Raw genomic sequence first — 20,333 nt, forward strand, 5'->3', positions numbered from 1 at the left:
CCCAGCAACTTCCTCGAGATTGATGTCTCAACCCACAGCGCTTCAGCGTGGACCGTGCCAGATGCATCAGCTAGGAGCTCTGGATGCAGCAACCCAACAGCACCCACCATCTCCCCTGCCCTGGGAGACTGTTATGACAGATGGAGCCAGAAGTCATGGACTAAATGAACTCAACAGACATCTTCTGGACATTTATGAATATTTTACCTACACTTCACAGTCCATTGACTAAGGGAATCATATCTGTGTGTATATATCAGAAGACAGGAAAAACAGTGGTGATTAATTGCAATGTCTTGGAAAGTGTGGGACCTGGATATGATGTAGATGATATAGAACAGGTGGTGGATCCTGTCCTGGTTTTGGCAGGGATAGAGTCAATTTTCTTCCTAGCAGCGGGTACAGTGCTGTGTTTTGGATTTAGGATGAGGGTAATGTTGATAACACACCGATGTTTTTAGTTGTTGCCAAGCAGTCAAAGACTTTTCAGCTTCTCACACCGCCCTGCCAAGGAGAAGGTGAGGGGCAACCAAGAAGCTGGGAGGGGACACGGCCAGGACAGCTGACCCAAACTGGCCAAAGGGATGTTCCATAGCGTATGACATCATGTTCTTTATATAACTGGGGGTGGGCCAGTAGGTGGGGCAGCTTGGGAAGTAGCTGAGCATCGACTTCAGGTGGTGAGAAATTGTGCTGTTCATCACTTGTTTTGTATACTATTGTTGTTATTATTGTTATTCCTTTTCTGTCCTATTCTCAACCCACAAGTTTTACTTCTTTTTTTTTTTTTTTCTTTTCTGATTCTCTCCCCCATCCCACTGGGGTGAGCAGACAGCCATGTGGTGGTTTTAGCTGCCAGCCGGGTTAAACCATGACAGAGGGACCCTGTGCTGGAGTAGAGGAAGAGTGTGAGGAGTCCTCCACCTGAGGAGGAAGGAGCATCAGAGACAAGGGGTGATGAAGTGACCACAGCCCCCATTCCCCGTCCCCCTGTGGTGCTGGAGGAGAGGAGGGAGATAAATCAGGAGTGAAGTTGAGCCTGGAAAGAAGGGAGGGATGGGGGGAAGCGGGTTTGAGTTTTGTTCTTATTATCCTACTCTGATTTGATTGGGGGGACAGAGGGACATGGTGGGGGACATGGGGACACGGACCTGGCAGGGAGGGCATGGGGGCATGGTGAGGGGACATGGCACGTGGACATGGGGACATGGCAGGGAGGGTATGGGGAGGGCCGGGGACACTGCAGGAGGGGGTGTGGGGGTGTCACCTCTGTCCCCCCCAGGGCATGTCCCTGGAGCTGCACCCTGGGGAAGTGCTGGCGGTGGTGGCCCCCCCAGGGGCGGGGAAGAGCACCCTGGTGTCCCTGGTCCTGTGCCTGCACCCGCCGGGGGCCGGGCGGGTGCTACTGGATGGTCATCCCCTCCCTGACTACCAGCACGCCTACCTGCGCTGCCAGGTGCTGCCACCGCCCCATCACACAATGTCCCCACTGGTCCCCACTCCCACCCCTGTGTCACCAGCCACCCCCAACGGGTCCCCACTGCCACCCCCGTGTCACCAGCCATCCTCACCATGACCTCGCCAGCACCCCCTGTCACCAGACATCCCCGACGCATCCCCAGACATCCCTACCACATCCACAGGCCGCTTCCACCGTGTCCCCACCACTTCTCACGCCATGTCCCCAGCCATCCCCACCATGTCACCAACGCATCCCTGCCGTGTCCCCAGATGTTCCCCCTGCTATGTCCCCAGCTGTGTCCCCAGCCATCCCTGCCATGTCCCTAGTTGTGTCCCCACCATATCCCCATCCCCACCACATCCCTGCCATGTCACCGCTGCATCCCTGCTGCATCCTCGGCTGTCCCGTCCGTGTCCCTGCCAAGTCCCCTGCCACGTCCCCTGCAGCGTCCCCATCCATCCCCACCATCTCCTTGCCCCATACCCACCCTGTCCCCAGCCATCCCCACCAGGTCCCTGCCACATCCCCAGCCATGTCCCCCCTACTTTCCCCCGACGTACCCCCACATCCCTGCCATGTCCCCAGCCCTCCCCTCCGCTGCAGGTGGCGGCTGTCGCCCAGGAGCCGGTGCTCTTCTCCTGCTCACTCCACCGCAACATCACTGTCCCGTCCCACTCAGTGGGTGAGGTTAACTTTTTAATTCTCTGTGCGGTAATCGGGAGTAACGACAATTACTCGAGAGGTTCAAACATCACAAATTTACTTAAAACTCCGCGCAACTACAAAAGATAGCGGCTTGGCAAAAGTTATAACAAACAGCACAGGAACAGCAGCGTTGCCCTGGGCACCTGCCAGCCCGGGTACGTTGCCATTGCTGTTATCAAAATGTTCCCAGGAACAGCACGGTAAGGTGATAAGCAGTACGGCGAGCAGCAAAAGCAAAAAGCAGCCACTAACGAGCACTAGCCTGTAACATACAGTAAGGCAAGCAAGGCCCAGGGCAAGCACAGGAAGCTGCCAATTAACAGCTAAAGAGCAAGAACTATAAATTCAATGTAGCATATTCCAATCAAATCTGTCATTATCTTGAACCCTTCGAGCCCCACAATGGGTGCCAAAAAGGACTGTCGGGGTTTTACCCCAGCCAGCAGCTGAGCACCGCGCAGCCACTCGCTCACTCCCCCCCATCGGGATGGGGGAGAGAATTGGAAGAGTAAAAGTGAGAAAACTCATAGGTTGAGATAAAGACAATTTAATAGCTAAAGCAAAAGCTGCGTGCACAAGCAAAGCAAAGCAAGGAATTCATTCACCACTTCCCATTGCAGGCAGCTGTTCAGCCCTCTCCAGGAAAGCAGGGCTCTGTCACGCGCAACGGTTACTTGGGAAGACAAACGCCATCACTGTGAATACAGCCATCTCCTCACCTTCCCCTTCCCCCAGCCCCTTATAAACTGAGCATGACATCATATGGGATGGAATATCCCTTTGGTCCATGGGGTCAGCTGTCCTGGCTGTGTCCCCTCCCAACTCCTTGGGCACCCCCAGCCATCCCGCTGGCGGGGCCGTGCCAGAACCAGCAAAGGCCTTGGCTCTGGGGAAGCACTGCTCAACAACAACAGCTCCAGATAACAAACACGTCTCTCTGTTATCAACACTGCTTCCGGCACAAATCCAAACCATAGCCCCATGCTACTGACTATGAAGACGATTAACCCTCTCAGCTGAAACTGGGCTAATATGAGGAAAATTAACTCCATCTCAGCCAGACCCAATGCAATCCTAAACACCTCACCATGCTGGGCTGCTGTGAAGAAAATCAGCTCTATCCCACATAAAACCAGCTCAGCCCTCGACCCAAGGCTGCCAGAGCAGCCCAGGCACCAGGATTTTAAAAGTATTGTAAAGAAGGCAGTTCACCCAGCCAGAAGAGCCCCCAGTGTATCGGGGTGGGCAGGCGCAGCGTGACCAGCTCTCTGCGGGCAGCTCCCAGCCGCCTCCAGCACCTCTGTGTCCAGCCGGTGAGAGGGCAGGGGGCCGCATCCAGCCCCCCAGTCCCTCGTGGAGCGGTTAGGCGTTCATCACTGCAGGGACCAGAGGAACAGACAGTGTCACCCAGGGCCGCCTCCCTGTCCCCAACCCTCTGCTCGGGGGGTCTCAGCGTCCCCCTCCTGCAGCCCGGCGTTGTTCTGGCCACGGGTCCCACGGGGGAGCACAGAGAGCTGGGGTTGCCCCCGTCCACCCCCCCAGTCCCACACCGTACCTTGGGCCGAGCTGCCAGCACCCCTGTCCGTGCCTGCGAGGGAGAAATAGCCGTGAGCTGCCAGCCCCCTGCTCGCTGCGGGCTCGGTGCACGTGCCAGGAGCCGGCCCGGGAGCCGTGGCCACGCTGCAGCCACCAGGAGAGGAGGATGGCACCGCGAGCACCGGGGGGGAGACACCACCTCTGCCACACGTCCCCGCTACGGGGCTGTAAAGAGGGGCAGCACAGGGAGGACCGGGGATGGGGAAATGCCGGCAGCGGCCAGAAACCGGAGCCACGAGACCACCCCGGCACTGGGCAGCGGCTGGAGCCACACCTGCCCCCGGTACTCACTTGACGCCATGCCGTAGCCCTTCTTCCCTGCAGAAAGAGAAAGGCATCAGCATCCACCACGCTTCACCGTCAGGCTCGGGGGCTCCCCAGAGCGCAGCAGCTCGTGCCCACAGCCCCTCCTGGACCCCCGGGCCCTGCCTTCCTCCCACACCCCTCTGCCTCACCACCCCGGTGCTTTACCCGATCTCTGCTTCAAAATGACGACTCCAGCGATGATGGCGATGACAGCCAGGATGGCAACAATCACGCCCAACACGATGGCCAACAGGTTGGACTCCGACTCTGGGGGAGAGCAGGGCTGTGAGGAGGGGAAGGGGAACCACCCCAGCCCACCGCTCCACGTGCCCAAGGCCACCGGGCTCACCCCACGCAAAAAGCCCGGGCTCGGGCAGGCTGGCGTGCTCCACGCGGCACCGGTACTTGTCCTTCTCCTCCGGGCGGGCCGTGATGGAGGCCCAGGTGTAGTAGGTGCCGTTGCTGTTGGGCGTGATGCTGCCCCGCTCGGTCTCGTGGTCCCTGACCTCGCCGTCCTTCAGCCAGCTGACGGTGATGGGCCGCGGGTAGAAGCCGTAAGCGCGGCAGTGCAAGGTCAGGATCCCGGGGGTCTCCTGCCCCGACACTCGGACCGTGGGGCGCTCTGCGGAGGGGGTGGCGGTGAGGGCTGGCACACGCGCCCACGCTGGCCGGTCCCCGGGGTCCCCGTCTCGCCCTCACCTTTCTTCTCCAGCACGGCCTGCCCGTAGCTCACGTATTTCCTCAGCCACTCAACGCAGGTGTTCTGCAGGTAGTGCTTCCATCGCTCAGCGACAGTCCCGTCCGCTTCCCACTTCCTCTTGGTGATTTGCGCTGCTGCGTCCGCCGCAGTGAACGTCATCGTGTCCATGTCAAAGGCGATGAAGTCCCTCCCGACGTAGGCGTCCTGCCAATACCCCCTGGTGCTACCATCCTCCAGGAGGTCACAGCCGTACATGCGCTGCAGCGTGTGAGCCCCTGAAACACGACCAGGGAGACGGGGCTGAGGGGCTGCCACAGCCCTGGGCCTTCAGTGGGGCATGGACCCCCCAGCAGCACCCCCCACTCCAGCCCTGTGTGAGGTCCGGGGGGATCGGGCACCAGCACCAGAGCTGCCCCCCGTCCTGCCCGGGGCCCACAGCACTCGGGGCGTCACGTACAGCCGTGATCCAGACCCCCTGCGCCCAGGGCATGGCTGAGCTGGCACCCAGCCCCATAGCACCCTGCGACAGCGACGGGCTGGGACAGGGTCCTGAGTGCCATTGAGGGGGGGACAAGGAGGTGGGGTGTGTGGGGGGAGCCCCTCTGCCTCTGGGGTGGGGGGTACAATGTACCACAGGAATGGCGAGGGGATGAGACCCCCTCCGGTTCTGGGGGTCTCGACTGCCGTGGGGATGGCAAGGGGCTGGGATGTGGTGGCCCAGTCCTGGGATGGGGTGCTGGGCACTGTGGGGCGGGGATGCGCTGGGTGGGGCGGCCAGAAGCCCCCCCGGCTCTGGGACAAGGGATCCCAAGGACTGTGGGGCTGGGACAGGCAGCCGGGACCCCCTCACACTGGGGGATAGGGTGGCTGGGAGCCCTCTGACAATGGCACCGGGCAGGGAAGGGTCGGCACAAGCCGGGGCAGGAGCGTGGGGCAGGGCAGGGTCTTGTGGGGGGGGGTGGGAACTCTCGCATCCCACGGAGCCTCCTCCCAGCCCCACAGAGCCCCGTCCCAGCCCGCACTCACCCCCGCTCTGGTTGTAGCGGTCCCGCGCTGTGTCCAGGTTCACACGGTTAACCTGCTGATTGCTCTGTGCAATCTGGGTCTGCCCGTCCCAGTACTGCTGATCCAGGTTGTCCCTCATCCAGTCCGCCCCAGGCACCGTCCTCCCCGTCTCGCTGTCGTAGCGTGAAATGAGGTTCCCGTCCACGTACCCCACGGACACGAACTGGGGCACCCCCGGGCTGGGCTCTGACACCCCAATGTGGAAGTACTGCAGGGAATGGAGCTCTGCAGGAACACGGGGGACGGTGAGGGATTGGGGGGCTCGGGGGGACAGGGGTGAGGGTGCCCAAGGGGTGGGGGTCCTGGGGTGGGCAGCGAGGATGGGTGGGGGTCCCAGGGGAGCAGATCCGGGGGGGATGGGGGGCAGCTGCAGGGGGGGCTGTGACTGGTGGGGGGGTGTTGGGGGAGCGAGGTGTGTCCAGGAGGGGGGTCCTGGTTCCCAGGAAGGGAAGCCCAGGGGGTCCCTGGTGTCAATGAAAGGGGGGCCCGGGGGGTGGGGGACCCCAGGTGCCCAGGAAGGGGGGTGCAGGGGGGTCCCCAGCGTCAAGAAGCAGATCAGGGGCATGGGCGGGGGGGGCGGGGCCCAGGAAGGCAGACCCGGGGGTCTGGGGGGTGTTCCCAGGGCGTACTCGGTGTCCAGGGAGGAGGACCGGGGGGGTCCCCGTGCCAGGGGGGTTCCCGGTGCCCAGGAGAGGGGGTCCAGGGGGGTCCCGGTGCGCAGCAAAGAGGGTCCAAGGGGGTCCCGGTGCCTCGGGACGGAAGGGAAGGTCAAGGGGGGGGTCCCGGTGCCCGGGAGGGTGCCCACGTGCCCAGGAAAGGGGCTCCAGGGGGGTCCTGGTCACCCGGGATGGAGGGGGAGGTCATGGAGGGGGGTCCCCGTGCCCGGGGAACGGGGCACCGGGGACCAGGAAAGGGGGTCCAGGGGGGTCCCGGCGCCAAGGAACGGGCTCCCGGGTCCCCGCCCGCGCTCACCGCTCGCTGCCCCGCCGAGGACCCCCAGCAGCAGCCCCAGCCACAGCGCCCGGCCCCATCGCTCCGCTCCGCTCCGGCACCGCGCCCGCACCGGCCCCACGAGCCTCGCGCCGACCCAAGACCCGCCCCAGGACCCGCCTCGCCCCGCGATTGGCTCCGCCAGAGCCCGTCCGCCAATGGCAGCCCGAGACGCTTCGGACGTCACCGGGCGCCGGGCAGATCCCGTCTCTGCAGGTTGGGGAGAAGCGAAAGCGGCGGAGGGAGCGCGGGGGGAGGGGCGGGGACAGGAGCTCCCCGGGACCAACCGGGACCCCGCCACCCCCCGGGATCCTCGGGCCGGGACCCCCCACGGGGCAGCCCAGCCCTCAGCCCCCCCCGACCCCTCCTCAGGGCCCGAGATCCCCCCGCACCCCCACTTCGCCTGTTCCCCCCCCCCCAGCCTGGGGTCACCCCTGGGCCCCCCAAGTCGCAGTTCTACACCCGCCCCCCCGGCCCTGGTCTTGTCCCCTTCCCCTGGGGCACCCCGAGACCCCCACGACCTGTCTGTCCCGGGGGGAGGGGGACACCCAGGTGCCCCACGGCTCTCCCCACCCCGGCTCTGCCACCCTGGGGGTTTATGGGTGAAAAAGCTGGGAAAATGGTACAAAAACTGGGGAGTGTGGGCACCCCCCGGGGCTTCTGGGAGGTGTCCCTTGCACCCGCTGTCCCTCGTGTCCGGTGCCCACGGGCTCCAGTTCTTCACCAACTGCTCCAGCGTTGGGCCCTGTCGTGGTTCAGCCCCAGCCGGCAGCCGAGCCCTTTGCCTGCTCCTCCTGCCCCATGGGATGGGGAGGAAAATCAGAAGAAAAAGGCAAAACTGTTGGGTGTGGTAAGGACAGCCCCCCGCCATCACAAGTCCCCCCAGAAAGCCGCTCCGGCGGCAGCAGCCCAGCCCGCCCCCACCTCCCTCACAGCGGGCAGCGACAGGTTACGGGGGCGGGGCTAAAATATAAGTGGTCTCGATTGGCTGCTTCCCCCGCCACTCCTCACCTTTTGCGCGCTGATTGGTGGGCGAGCGGGCGGGCCACCTTTAAAGAGCAGAGCGGCGCTTTCCTCAGAGCGGTGCGGGCGCACGTGGGCAGCGGCGGAGGTAGGGGCCGGGCGGGCGGTGGTGCTCGGGCCCGGTGGTTGTGGGGTGCGGGGAGGGCTCCCCGTCCCTGTATTGCTCGCCGTGTTCCCCCCGGCTTTCCCGCCTCCCTCCTGGGGCTGCTGAGGGAGCGGCCGCTTGTGGGCCCCCCCTTGGCGCTGTGCCCTGAGCCGTGCCGGGCGGGGAGCCGTGCTGAGTCTGTGGGGCTTGGGAACCCTTCAGGGCACCGGCACGGCGGGAGCTGCTTGGCCCAGCCGCCGCCAGCACCCCTGGGGTGAACAGTGTGATGGTCTTGGGCGGGCTCGGCCTGCGCTGTCCCCGTCCTGTGCCAGCAGCGGGGAGTAGCCAGGCGCTGGGATGTGCCTGTGTCCCCCTTAGATCTGGGCTGCATCTGCCCTCTGGGGTAAAACCCTCTGGTTAAGACCATTCCCCCTCGTCCTGTCGCCGCATGGCATCACTTGGAGCTTTTCCGGCTGAGCTGCCTCTGGGCGGTGCAGGGGAGCAGCCCTGTCCTCCTGTCCCCCTTTAATCCTGTGTGCTCATCTGTTTGTAAAACAGGGCTGAGACCCACCCTCGGTATCCTCTGCTCAGGTGGGGGTGGGATGTTGTGTGCCGACTTTGACTCGGTATCCTTGATGTTTTGTTAAGGACACCCTGGGCCTCCGATTTTGGTGTCTGGGGGCTGCTGTGGTGCCTTGTTCTGCCAGGTGCACCCCGTTCCTGCCTCTCTGGGTGCTGGTGCTTCCTTCCTGTGTGTCGGCTGAGCCGGGAAGGGAGACACTCCTAGCCAGCGAGTGCCTTGCTTCTATTAATAGAATTAGAAGTCCTGGTCTGGTGTGTCCTCAGCATGTTCTTGGCAATCTCCCAATAGCAGCTGTGATGGTAAAACAAGATCTAAGCCTGGCTTGGAACAGCCTCTGCCAGCAGCTGTGATGCCTTGGGCACAAGACTCTGCTTATCACAAGCAAAGTGCTTCTACATCCCTTTCCCATGGGACAAGGGGAGGAGGAGGCATTCCCCTGTACCAGTAGGAACATGGAGGAGCCCCTGGGTCCCCAGGACGAAGAGGCATCCTCCCACACAGAGGTGCCTGGGTATCCAGACAAAAGGACACACAGAAGAGTTCTGGGTGAGTGTGGGGCCACCCCTGTGACCTGTAGGGAGGGGACAATGTCTTGGTGGTGGTGTCACCCTGGGAGGATTGGGGCTGGCAAGTGTGACGCTTCTTCCAGCTGTCTGGAAAAGGCCTCGTCTTGTGCTCAGTTCCCATCAGGTGGTCTGTAGCAGCTCCCCACCACTTCGCCATCTGTCTGGCAGCTCTCCTGCTGTGGGCCGTCCCCTAGGGGGTCCCTCCCGCGATCCCTGGGTAGCTTGTGTTGGGGGTGGCGGGGATGTGAGGGCCGTGCCTGCTCTGGGACAGCACCGTCTGTTTCGAGTGACTTTTTCCTCCCGCAGGCAAGCGGTGCGGTCCCTATCTAGCGTACATCCTGGTGGTGGTTGTGGTCCTAGCTTTGGCTGCCGCTCTTCCTGTACAATCAGGTAAGGGAGGAGCAGCTGCCTCCTTCTGGCCCCTTGGCACAGGACCGTGTGTGCTGCCAGCAACCCGGCCCACGCAGTACCAGGCTGGATGTGGCCCCTTCCCCTCTGGGCTGGGGCAACTGTTGGTGTGGGGGGAGCGTGATGGGGCCAGGCCCTTGGAATGGCTGTGCCCCCACCCTGTCTGAGGGGTCCTGGGGAGGAGCAGGGACACCCTCACCTGTGCTGTGGGGACAGGCTGTTAACGCCTGGGGTGTCTGCTCCTTCTCGGTCCCTGGGAGCAAATTGGGGATCCCTGTGGGGGGAGCCCGTGGTTACCTCCTTCCCTGCCCTGCAGAGCTGTGTCCCCTGCTCCCTGCGGAGGAGAATCCTCTGACCTTCTTCCCTTCTCCTTTTCCCTCTCCAGCAGGGAGACATGAAGGCTGTCCAACTCTGGTGCTGGCCTGTCCTGACGACTGGGTTGGGTATCGCAAAGTCTGCTACTACCTCTCGAATGAGGAGGGGAGCTGGGAGTGGAGCCAGGAGTGGTGCTCCTCACACGGGGCCTCGCTGGCTGTGCTCCAGAGGGAGTGGGAAATGGTGAGTGAGGGGCTGTTGTGGCTGCGGGGGGGTGAAGGAAGGGGGTTTCCTGGGTTGGGTGCAGACCCTGGGTGTGGAGCCTGGGGCTGGTGAGCTCGTTCAGAAGCGCTGGAGCCTGTTGGAGCAGCCGTTGGGAGGGAGCTGCTGCCATCCCAGGGCCAGTGGTGGTGGTGCAGGGCTGGGGCTGCCTGCGAGGCCGGCAGGGACCAGCGTGGGGCCGGCAGCAGCTCCTGACTGTTGGCTTGTCTTTCCTACCCAGGAGTTTCTCTTGCGCCTCAAGGGCAACACTGATGTCTGGCTTGGGCTGCAGAGACAAGGCGAGCGCCTGGAGTGGGTGGATGGCAGCAGCTTCAACCAGAGGTGAGTCCCATGCGGAAACCGTCCTGCGGTGGGATGGGCAGAGGCCTGGTGGGACGTGTCTGCTGGGACTGTCCCTTGCAGGCAGCCCTTGTCCCCTCCCGGTGCCTGAGGGGACACCCGCTAACCCGATGGTACCAGCAGTGTATTTGCTTCCTGTTGCAGGATCCCGGTGCAGGGCCAAGAACCGTGTTTGTTCCTGAAGGACCATGATCTCTGGAGTTCAAGCTGCTCAAAGCAACGGCCTTATGTGTGCAGCAAGGCCTCAGTTCTGATGGGAACCACGTGAGGGAGCTGGTGGAGAAAGGTCCTTCCCGGTGCTGGGGACTGTTGGGTTTACGTGGCAAGGGTTTGGTAGTGGGGGGCTTCTCTGAGGAGATGCCAGGAGCTGCCCCCGTGTTGGATGGAGTCACTTCCAGCCGGCTCCAGGACGCACCCACTGCTGGCCAAGCAGTGTGTTTGAACCGTTAGAGTAATTGTCGTTAATTCTCTGCACGGTACTCAGGAGTAAAAAGTTAACCTCACCCTAACGCACTGAGTGGGCTGGGCCATTAAAATTGGTGACAGCCAACGTGGCTTCACTAAGAGCAAATCATGCCTAAGAACTTTGGTGGCCTTCTCTGATGGGGTTACAGTGTTGCTGGACAAGGAGAGCGACTGATGTCATCTACCTGGACCTGTGCAAAGCATTTGACACTGTCCCACACAACGTCCTTGTCTCTAAATTGGAGAGACGTGGATTTGACGGATGGAGGATAAGGAATTGGCTGGACGGTCGCACTCAGGGAAGGGTGCCTCTGGATGGCATCCCTTCCAGGCTTGAGAGGTGATGGCCTAAAGCTGCAGGAGGGGAGATGGAGATGAGATGTGAGGCAGAAATCCTTCCCTGTGAGGGTGGTGAGGCCCTGGCACAGGTTGCCCAGAGAAGCTGTGGCTGTCCCTGGATCCCTGGAAGCATTCAAGGCCAGGCTGGATGGGGCTTTGGGCAAGCTGGGCTAGTGGAGGGTGTCCCTGCCTGTGGCAGGGGGTTAGAACTGGATGGGCTGTGAGGTCCCTTCCAACCCAAACCAGTCTGTGATGCAATGGTTCTGTCCCCAACCATCCCCACCACGTCCCTGCAGCATCCCCAGCCACGTCCCCACCATCTACCCCCACTGCCACACCATGTCCCCCCCACATCCCCACCGTGTCCCCAGCCGTCCCCTGTGCCGCAGGTGGCCGCCGTCCCCCAGGAGCTGGCGCTCTTCTCCCGCTCACTCCACGCCAACATCGCCTACAGGCCGGAGAGCTGGAGCTGGGCGCAGGTGACAGTGGCAGCCACCCGTGCGGGTGCCCACACCTTCATCGCCTGCCTGCCCCGGGGCTATGACACAGGTAGGAGGTGCCCCTCCCCCTCGCTGTCCCCATGTCCCCACACTGACGGCCGTTTCACGCAGAGGTGGGCGAGCTGGGGGGGGCAGCTCCCCAGGGGACAGCGGCAGGGGGTGGCCATTGCTCGTGCCTTGGTGAGGGACCCTCGTGTCCTTGTCCTCGATGAACCCACCAGCACCCTGGATGCTGAGAGCCAGCTGCAGGTGGGAAGTGACACCCATGTCCCCTCAATTATCCTGTCCAGCAGCACCCCAGTCCCTGAGGGTCCCCCTGGGTCTCCTCTTTCCATCATCTCCTGGGTCCTTGGTCCCTGTGTCCCATTGGTCGCCAATCTCAGTGTCCCTTTGGTCCCCAATTGTGGTGGGTTGACCCTGGCTGAAGGCCAGGTGCCCACCAGAGCCGCTCTCTCACTCCCCTCATTCACCAAACAGGGGAGAAAAGGCATAACGAAATGCTTGTAGGTCGAGATAAGGACAGGGAGAGATCACTCACTAATTGTTGTCACGAGCAAAACAGACCAAACTTAGAGAGGGAATTCATCTGATTTATTACTAGGCAAAACAGAGTAGAGGAATGAGAAAATAAAATCAACTCTTAAAACACTTCCCCCCACCCCTCCCATCTTCCCGGGCTCAACTTCACTCCCGGCTTCAACCTTCCCCCCCTCAGCGGCAGAGGGGGACGGGGAGTGGGGGTTACGGTCAGTTCATCTCACGGTGTTTCTGCCGCTTCTTCATCCTCAGGGGGAGGACTCCTCTCATCGTTCCCCTGCTCCAACATGGAGTCCCTCTCACGGGGTGCAGACCTTCAGGAGCAAACTGCTCCAGCGTGGGGTCCCCCACGAGGTCACAAGTCCTGCCAGCAAACCTGCCCTGGCGTGGGCTCCCCTCTTCACGGGTCCACCGGTCCGGCCAGGAACTTGCTCCAACGTGGGCTTCCCACGGGCCACAGCCTCCTTCAGGTGCCTCCCCCTGCTCCGGCATGGGGTCCTCCACGGGCTGCAGGTGGAATCTCTACACCCCCTCATCCGTCCTCCATGGGCTGCAGGGGGACAGCCTGCTTCACCATGGCCTTCACCACGGGCTGCAGGGGGATCTCTGCTCCGGCGCCTGGAGCCCCTCCTGCCCCTCCATCTGCACTGACCTTGGTGTCTGCAGAGTTTCTTACATCTTCTCACTCCTCTCTCCGGCTGCAAAAGCTCTCTCTAACTGGTTTTTTCCTTCTTAAATATGTTATCACAGAGGCGCTGATTGGCTTGGCCTTGGCCAGCGGCGGGTCCGTCTTGGAGCTGGCTGGCATTGGCTCTGTCAGACACAGGGGAAGCTTCTAGCAGCTTCTCACAGAAGCCACCCCTGTACCCCCCCCCTACCAAAACCTTGCCACGCAAACCCAATACACCAATCCCACTGTCCCCCTGGTCCCCAGTTCCAGTCTCCCCTCAGTCTGTGGTCCCCGTGTCCCTGCTGCCTGGGTTGCCTTGGCCTCCAGTCCTGGTGTCCCCTGGGTCCCTCTCTCAGCAGCCCCCCAGTCCCAGGTCTCCATCTCCCCTTGGTCTTAACTCCCAGTGTTCCCCAGGTCCCTCCGTCCAATGTCCCCTGGGTCCCTGCTCTCCGTGTTCTCTGGATCCTCACTCCCCATGTGCCCTTGGTCCCCATGTCCCCTTGGTCGCAATCCCCATGTCCCCTGGGTCTCTGCTCCCTGTGTCCCCACACCCGGGGGTCCCCACTGATGATGTCACCCACCGCAGGTGGAGCAGGAGATCTTCAGAGCCAGCAGGACCAGGTGTGCGGTGCTGCTCGTGATGGGGCAGGTGGCCCTGGCCATGGGGGCACAGCGGGTGGCTGTGCTGGAGAGGGGACGACTGCATGAACTGGGATCCCCCAGGGAGCTCCTGCACCCAGGTAGCCACTACTGGGACCTGCTGCAGGGTGGGGGACGAGGGGGGAGAGCGGGGGACGGGGACACGGGGAAGGAGGGTGAAGGACAGCAGGACCTGAGGCTGGGGACACCAGATGCCAGGATGGGGACACCAAGGGATGGGGACACTGGGGGCAGGGATGATGTCCCTGAGGACACGGATGGGGACACCAAGAGGTGGGACGGGGACACCACATACCAGGATGGGGACGTGAGGGATGGGGATGGAGACACCACAAGATGGGTTGGGGACACTAAGAGATGGAATGGAGACACTGGAAGCTGCAATGAGGACACCACAAACCAGGATGGGGACACCAAGAGCAGGGATGTGGACACTAAGAGATGGGATGGGGACAGCAAAAGCTGTGACAAAGAACTGTTAGAGCTGTGATGGGGGAGTGCAGGCACCTGGCTGGGCATGCTGCCACGTCCCTGCTGTGTGATGGTGACCAAGGGGGCCAGCAGGTTCCACCGGGTGCCACTGGTAACCAGCAGGGCTGTCCACGGGACACAGAGTTCAAAATAAATCCTTCTGTTTGTACCCAGGATGTATTGGGGCACCCCGGAGCTTGGGTGGGGGGGAAGGGGCTGCAGGGATGGGGGGCTGAAATAGGGCTGCAGGGATGGGGGCAGCAATGGGTTGGCCAGGGGGCTGCTCTGCCCACTTTGAGACAGAAATTTGTATGGAATAAAGCAGAATTGCTTCAGACAGCAGCCGGCTGGGTCATGGGGGCCTGGCCCGACTGCGGGGTCTCAGGTGCTGAAGCCATGCAATTGCCCTTCCGTCATTTCCCCCAGGTCAGGTCCACCCCTCCATCGTGAGCCCACCCATCCATAGTGTCTCTACCCCCAGTGTCCCACAGAACCGTGAACAGCTCACAACGATGTTCTCACTCCAGGTCTACCTGAGCCACTCCAGTTTTAGCCACCCAGTCTACATGGTCCTTGTGTTGATGTTCTCCAGGAACATGCCTCTTGGACATCTACGTGACAGGGCTCAGCCCAGGCACCAAGGTCCTGATGACATAACGCAGCAGCCCAGAGGGGTTTACCTCCGCAACCATCACTGTAGCCACCCCCACAGGGCACTGGCCACACTCAACGAGTCAGTACGGAGACAGAGTACTGGCCACATTTCTCAGGCAGCAATCTCTAGGTCCAGCTGGGTTCCTACAGAGAACATCTCCCCTGAGATGTCTGATGCATCCACCCAGATGAAAGTGGTAAGGAAGGAGACTTCAGGCCAGGCGGTAGGTTGCAGGGAGTGCCCAGACCCCTCTCCTGCTGAAAAGGTCCGTACCTGCACGAGGTGTGCACAGGTTGATGACCTGTTGCGTCAGGTGTCCGAGTTGCAGGAAACAGTGAAAAGGCTGCCCAGTGTTAGAGGGGCCGAGACAGAGATAGATGGGTGGTTCCATAACCAAGTACCTGTAGTGGGCACCGCTGAGAATGAGGCACCTTGGACCCTGCTGACCCACAAAAGCAGGACTCTGCTTCAGTCTCCACCCTCCAGCTTCACAACCAAAACCAGATATGAAGCTTTAACAGCTATAGACACCCACGAGCAAGGTGTGCAAGGAGAAACTGTACCAGCAGCACACAGTGGGGACCGTAAAAAGAAATGACGAGTGCTCGTAGTGGGTGACTCTCTGCTAAGGGGCACCGAGGCGCCCATCTGCCAACCTGACAGGGAGTCACGAGAGGTACGCTGCCTTCCGGGAGCCAAGATCCAAGAGGTTGCTGAGAGGGTGCCACAACTTGTCAAGAGGACACACTACTGTCCACTGCTCTCTTTCATGGGGCTGATGTGCAGCAGCTCTGACTCAGCGTGGGCAGGGACAAGAGTTTTGGTGGCCAAACCCCCTCACATCCAAGAGTACCCCCCAGGGAGCGCGAGCAACCAGGAGCGCGGCAAACAGGATGTGGTGTGTCAGAAGGGCGTGGTGCGGCAGTTTGCATAGGCAGGGCGAGCGGGTAGGGCACAGTCCCCATCCCCTCTCAAGAGGCCAGCTTGCCTAACGGCCATCACCCTCCCAGAAGCACTAGACCTAGCCATGGTCTCCACCCGGCTGAAAGCTGTCGCCAGAAAGAACATGGCGACCCAAACCGAGCGCCCACGTAAACGTGCGGCTGTCCAAGTCTCTGGCTGCAGGGAGTGCCTGAGCGTATCGCTGCTACTGGAGGGTGGCGGAGCCAGGCGGATCTCCTCCCAGCCTACGTTGCCCTCCCAGGTGCCCCTACGGAACAGGTTTGTGGCCCTGGAACTTGAGGGACAGGAAAATGAGAACGTGGGTGACAGCCCATCCAGCGGATTGTCTAGAGGGAGTCGGTCGTCCCCACGCCTCATGACTGCCTCTGCCAAGAACAAAAGAAGGGTCATTGTCATAGGCGACTCCCTTCTGAGGGGAACGGAGGGGCCGACATGCCGACCTGACCCTACCCATGGGGAAGTCTGCTGCCCCCCTGGGGCCCGGGTCGGGGACGTTACTAGGCAGCTCCCTGACCTGGTGTGGCCCTCTGACTATCACCCGTTTTTGGTATTTCAGGTCGGCAGCGATGAAGGTACAGGGAGAAGCCCGAGGGCCATCAAAAGGGGCTTTAGTGCATTGGGGCGATTGGTGCAAGGAGCAAGGGCACAGGTGGTATTTTCCTCTATCCCTTCAGTAGCAGGGATAAACACTGCAAGGAGCAGGAAAACCCACCTGATCTACACATGGCTCAGAGGCTGGTGCCGTCGGTGGAATTTTGGGTTTTTTTGATCACGGGGCGGTCTATTCAGCACCAGGCCTACTGGCGACAGATGGGGTCCACCTGTCTCAGAGGGGGAAAAGAATTCTAGCCCAGGAGTCGGCAGGGCTCGTGGAGAGGGCTTTAAACTAGCTCTGAAGGGGGAAGGGGATAGAACCAGGCTTGCTAGAGATGAGCCTAGGGGCACCATGTCAGAGACGGGGGTTAGACCAATAGCCCAGCTGAAGTGTAACCACATCACCAGTGACGAGCTATGGGAAGGCAGGCCACAATCAGAGGGGCTGTGTGCTAGTAAGATTCTTCAGTCTGCTCCACGAGGTGCTGGGTACGTGGAAGCACATCTGAAATGCTTCGGTACCAATGCACGCAGCATGAGGAACAAGCAAGAAGAGCTGGAAGCCTTGGCTCAGTCCCAGTGCTATGACGTCATTGGCATAAGTGAAGCCTGGTGGGAAGAGGCCTGCGACTGGTGTGCTGTGATGGATGGTTACAGGCTCTTCAGAAGAGACAGGCAGGGCAGGAGAGGTGGGGGGGTGGCCCTCTATGTAACAGAGGGGCTGGACTGTACGGAGCTGTCAGTCGGCGACAGCACAGTTGGGAGCCCCTCGGACCTCCCTGTGTCCCCTTCTCTGGGGGATGGGCTGCCCCTGCATGGGGATGGGAGGGTGGGGACAGCGGGGGACACGTCCTCCCCTGGGATCTGAGGTCCCCGAGGGGACAGGGCAAAGGGACAGGGCACAGCTGGCATGTCCCAACACTGCAAGCCCACACGCCCCCATCTTGTCCCCTTCTCCCCCACTCCCCACGAGCTCCTGGCTGTTGTCGGGCTGCAGGGACGCTGCTGGGCTCCTCCTGGATGGCCCAACATCACAACAAAGCTCTAAGCTTTGCACCATCGCCCCAACAAACAGCCTTCTTTTGCCTTTCTTCTTCTCCTTTTCTCTTTCCTACGACTGAGGGCTCCTGCCTTTCACTCCAGAACACACCAATGTCCTGAAACACCAAAGAACCCCAAGAGATGGACCCAGTGCAACTGGCTCGGGTGGACAATTCCCTGGGGTCTGGTTGGGGGTTTCCTCATTGCTTCAGCGACAGTGCTCATGCACAAGACAATCAGCCCTTTTTGGGAAAGGAAACAGGTATTTCTGGGTGCCAAACCTGGCCTAGTGCTGTTCCCCAGCACAGGCTGCTGGGAGAGGTGCAGCTCTGGGAAAAGCCACCTTCAGCAGCTCCCATCCAGGTGGGAGTGGGGACGCTGTTGGTTTCTCTTTTGGTTTTGTGTTTGGAAGATGATTTTATGACCCTGGACTTGGATATGTGGTTGTGAAACCTCAGCTCCTTGTCTGGTGGATAGAGCCTGAAGTCACCCCACATTTCGAAATTGTGGACCTGAAACTAGACAAAGGTTGGAATTATTGGGCAGCCTGGTGCCTCCTGCACCTCGTGCCCGTCCGGTGAGCGACTTTCCTTTCCGCAGGGGATTTAGAATATTTCCTTTCCTTTAGAGTCTTGTCAGGGATTTGGAATAAATGCTGGTGAGGGGGAGTGGGGCAGAGCAGGAGGCTGCACCAGGGGAGCCGTGTGCGGTCCTGTCCTGCCCTGGAGCAACGGTTTGTTCTGCCGTCAGGGTGCTGGTGCAGGTGGTTTGGTGGGATTTCCAGAGCCTCTTTGGGGGCAGGTGCAGCCCTTCTTCCCCATCCCCACTCCAGTGGCTGTAACCCCCCATCGCCCTCCCTCTGCCACCCTTCCCCTCCCTCTTCTCCACCTCCAGCTCCGGACGCAGAGGTGGCTCGTCCTGAGTTATTTGGTGACTCTCCACGTCCTGCGGCTGGGATCAGGTAGGGATCCTGCAGGGCTGGTGGGGGCTTTTGCCCACTCTGGGTGGCAGCTGTGGGGCAGGGGAGCTGCCGTGGGGTGGTGGGAGCACAGCCCAGAGCTTGCCTTGCCCTGGGGGCACCTTCGGTCCCGTCCTGCACCGCTCCCCTCAAACGTTTCTGGCTTGCAGCAGGGCTGGCTGGGGTGGAGGTCGTTTTCTGGAGCACGTTCCTGCTCCCAGGAAACCTCCTTCCCCTTCGAGTCCTCCCACTCCCTCTCCACTTTCTCCACTGTCTATGGACCATGGGGAGGGCAAAGCAACGCCCGTGGGATGGAGCGTGTACCAAGGTCACGCCAAGCTCGCCCCTTGCCATGCAATGCCCCTAAATTAACGTAGGCGCAATCTCCATGTCTCTGTGTCCTTCTCCATCACCAAGCTGACTTCAGAGTGGTGGGACCAGGCCACCCTCTCTGTGTCGCCGTGGGGCAGTACATCGTGCTGCCATGTCACTTGTCCCCCAGCATGGAGGCTTGGAGCTTGGACATCAGGTGGATCCAGCACCGGTTCTACAAAACAGTGCACCACTACTGAGATGGAGAGGACCTGTACAGGGAGCAGATGGAGGAATATGTTGGGAGGACAGAGTTGGTCAGGGATGGTCTCTCCCATGGACGCCTGGACTTGAGAATCTCTGGGTTGAGACCCTCTGATGATGGTCAGTACGTCTGCACTGTGACAGATGGTGCCTCTTATGGAGAAGCTATGGTGGATGTGGAGGTGGCAGGTTTGTGGTGGGTGCGGTGTTTGCAGGGGCTGGTGCGGGTGTCCCTGGGTTTGTGTGTCCCTCCCAGAGCTCTGTCCCATCCTCAGGTGTGTGGATGAGGTGCCGAAGGACAGGAGCCATTGAAAGAGGTGGGCTGCGAGGGGGCTGTTGCCTGCAGTGCCTGCCCAGGAGGTAGCACGCAGGTGGTGCTGGAGGTGGTTTTGGGGCAGAGCGGCATGGATGTGGTGGCTTTGCTGGGTGTGCGCGGTGTCTGTGAAGGGTGTCCTGGTGATGTTGTGAAGGCCGTGGGGACAAGGTGCTGAGCAGCTCCTTGGGTTGAGAGCTGGGGCTGCCAGCCAAGCCAAGGCTGGGACCTGACGCTGTTAGGTCTGGAGTTGGGAAGAGACCTCTTCCTGGCTCTGAGCAGCTGGATCTTTGCTTTGGCTTTGCCCTTTGTGCCGTAGGAGACCTGGCCCGTTGTCTGGAAGTGTTGGGGCTTCTTGAACAAAGACGGGTCGGTGCTGATGCTGCCTTGAGGCGCTGAAGCTCGTCAGCTGGGTCTTGCTCTGCTGGGCTGTTTTGAGGGAGATCTGGGGTTGTTTGGCATCAATGCTCTGCAGTTCCTGTGCAAGTTGGGGTGGTTTTGGTGGACAGTCCCCCAGCCCTCGTGGCACCTGTGATGTGTCTGCTATCAGATTTGGTCGTCACCTTTGAGTTGAGTCCATCCCACACTGACCCCAACCACGGGCTCTTCCCCAGCCACAGGCTCTGTCCCTCAGCTCTCCCTGGAGGCTTACGAGGACGGAGGCATCCGGGTGGTGTGTCGATCGGCCGGCTGGTACCCACAACCGGAGGTGCTGTGGAAAGATCCCGATTGGCAGCGTCTCCCCTCAGTCTCCCAGGGACATTTCTGGGATTCAATGGGCCTGTTTGGCATCGAAGGCGTCATCGTTGTGTCCAATGGGAACAGACATGGGAAGTGGTCCTGCGTGGTCAGGAACAGCCACCTCAACCAGGAGCAGGAGACGTCCCTGCACATCTCAGGTGCTTTGATCAGCTTTGATCTGGGGTTCCCGGTGCAAGGTGTGGAGTGTGGGGGCACAGGAGGGGTGTGCACCTTCACATCAGTTCTAGTGCACGAGAGAACCAGAGCCTCGTGCACTTCAGGTGAGCATTGGTATTTGGAGGGAGAGAGAGGACTATTTCCCCTTGAGGCCAGGGCTCCCAGAACAAGGGGCTTGTAGCTAGAGCTTTGGGGCGTTTGTCTTTTTGTTCTCTCTTCTGCTCAAACACGGACTGTAAAACCATCCC

General features: G+C 61.0%; 2 protein-coding genes across 5 annotated transcripts in view; one reads left to right on the top strand and one right to left on the bottom strand.

The window, feature by feature from the left end:
- Positions 1–2,211: 2,211 nt before the first annotated feature.
- Positions 2,212–20,333, bottom strand: part of LOC129198423 (class I histocompatibility antigen, F10 alpha chain-like) — a 35,179-nt gene continuing 17,057 nt past the window's right edge. Inside the window, exons 2-9 of one of the 2 annotated variants that reach the window (XM_054807723.1) lie at positions 6,807–6,837; positions 5,796–6,059; positions 4,769–5,044; positions 4,419–4,691; positions 4,235–4,336; positions 4,055–4,081; positions 3,723–3,755; positions 2,212–3,543 (exon numbers count right to left, since the gene is read on the bottom strand). In XM_054807723.1, the coding sequence (XP_054663698.1) occupies positions 3,530–3,543; positions 3,723–3,755; positions 4,055–4,081; positions 4,235–4,336; positions 4,419–4,691; positions 4,769–5,044; positions 5,796–6,059; positions 6,807–6,837 (1,020 nt within the window). In that variant the 3' untranslated portion in view covers positions 2,212–3,529. Of the gene's footprint in view, positions 3,544–3,722; positions 3,756–4,054; positions 4,082–4,234; positions 4,337–4,418; positions 4,692–4,768; positions 5,045–5,795; positions 6,060–6,806; positions 6,927–20,333 lie in introns of those variants that run through there. The other variant, XM_054807726.1, reaches the window with a different exon arrangement.
- On the top strand, positions 7,881–10,990 carry LOC129198428 (C-type lectin domain family 2 member B-like). 3 transcript variants are annotated; one of them, XM_054807737.1, is made up of 6 exons: positions 7,881–7,935; positions 8,804–9,061; positions 9,388–9,471; positions 9,875–10,047; positions 10,307–10,407; positions 10,570–10,990. In XM_054807737.1, the coding sequence occupies exons 2-6, from the start codon at positions 8,923–8,925 to the stop codon at positions 10,691–10,693; spliced, it is 621 nt and encodes a 206-aa protein (XP_054663712.1). In that variant the 5' UTR covers positions 7,881–7,935; positions 8,804–8,922; the 3' UTR covers positions 10,694–10,990. The 3 variants fall into 3 exon arrangements, with proteins under 3 accessions (XP_054663712.1, XP_054663711.1, XP_054663713.1); XM_054807736.1 differs by having other exon boundaries at positions 7,894–7,935; positions 8,748–9,061; XM_054807738.1 differs by having other exon boundaries at positions 7,915–7,935; positions 8,807–9,061.

Source organism: Grus americana, chromosome 32 (assembly GCF_028858705.1).
Source record: "Grus americana isolate bGruAme1 chromosome 32, bGruAme1.mat, whole genome shotgun sequence".
In the NCBI taxonomy this organism is placed as follows: Eukaryota; Metazoa; Chordata; class Aves; order Gruiformes; family Gruidae; genus Grus; species Grus americana.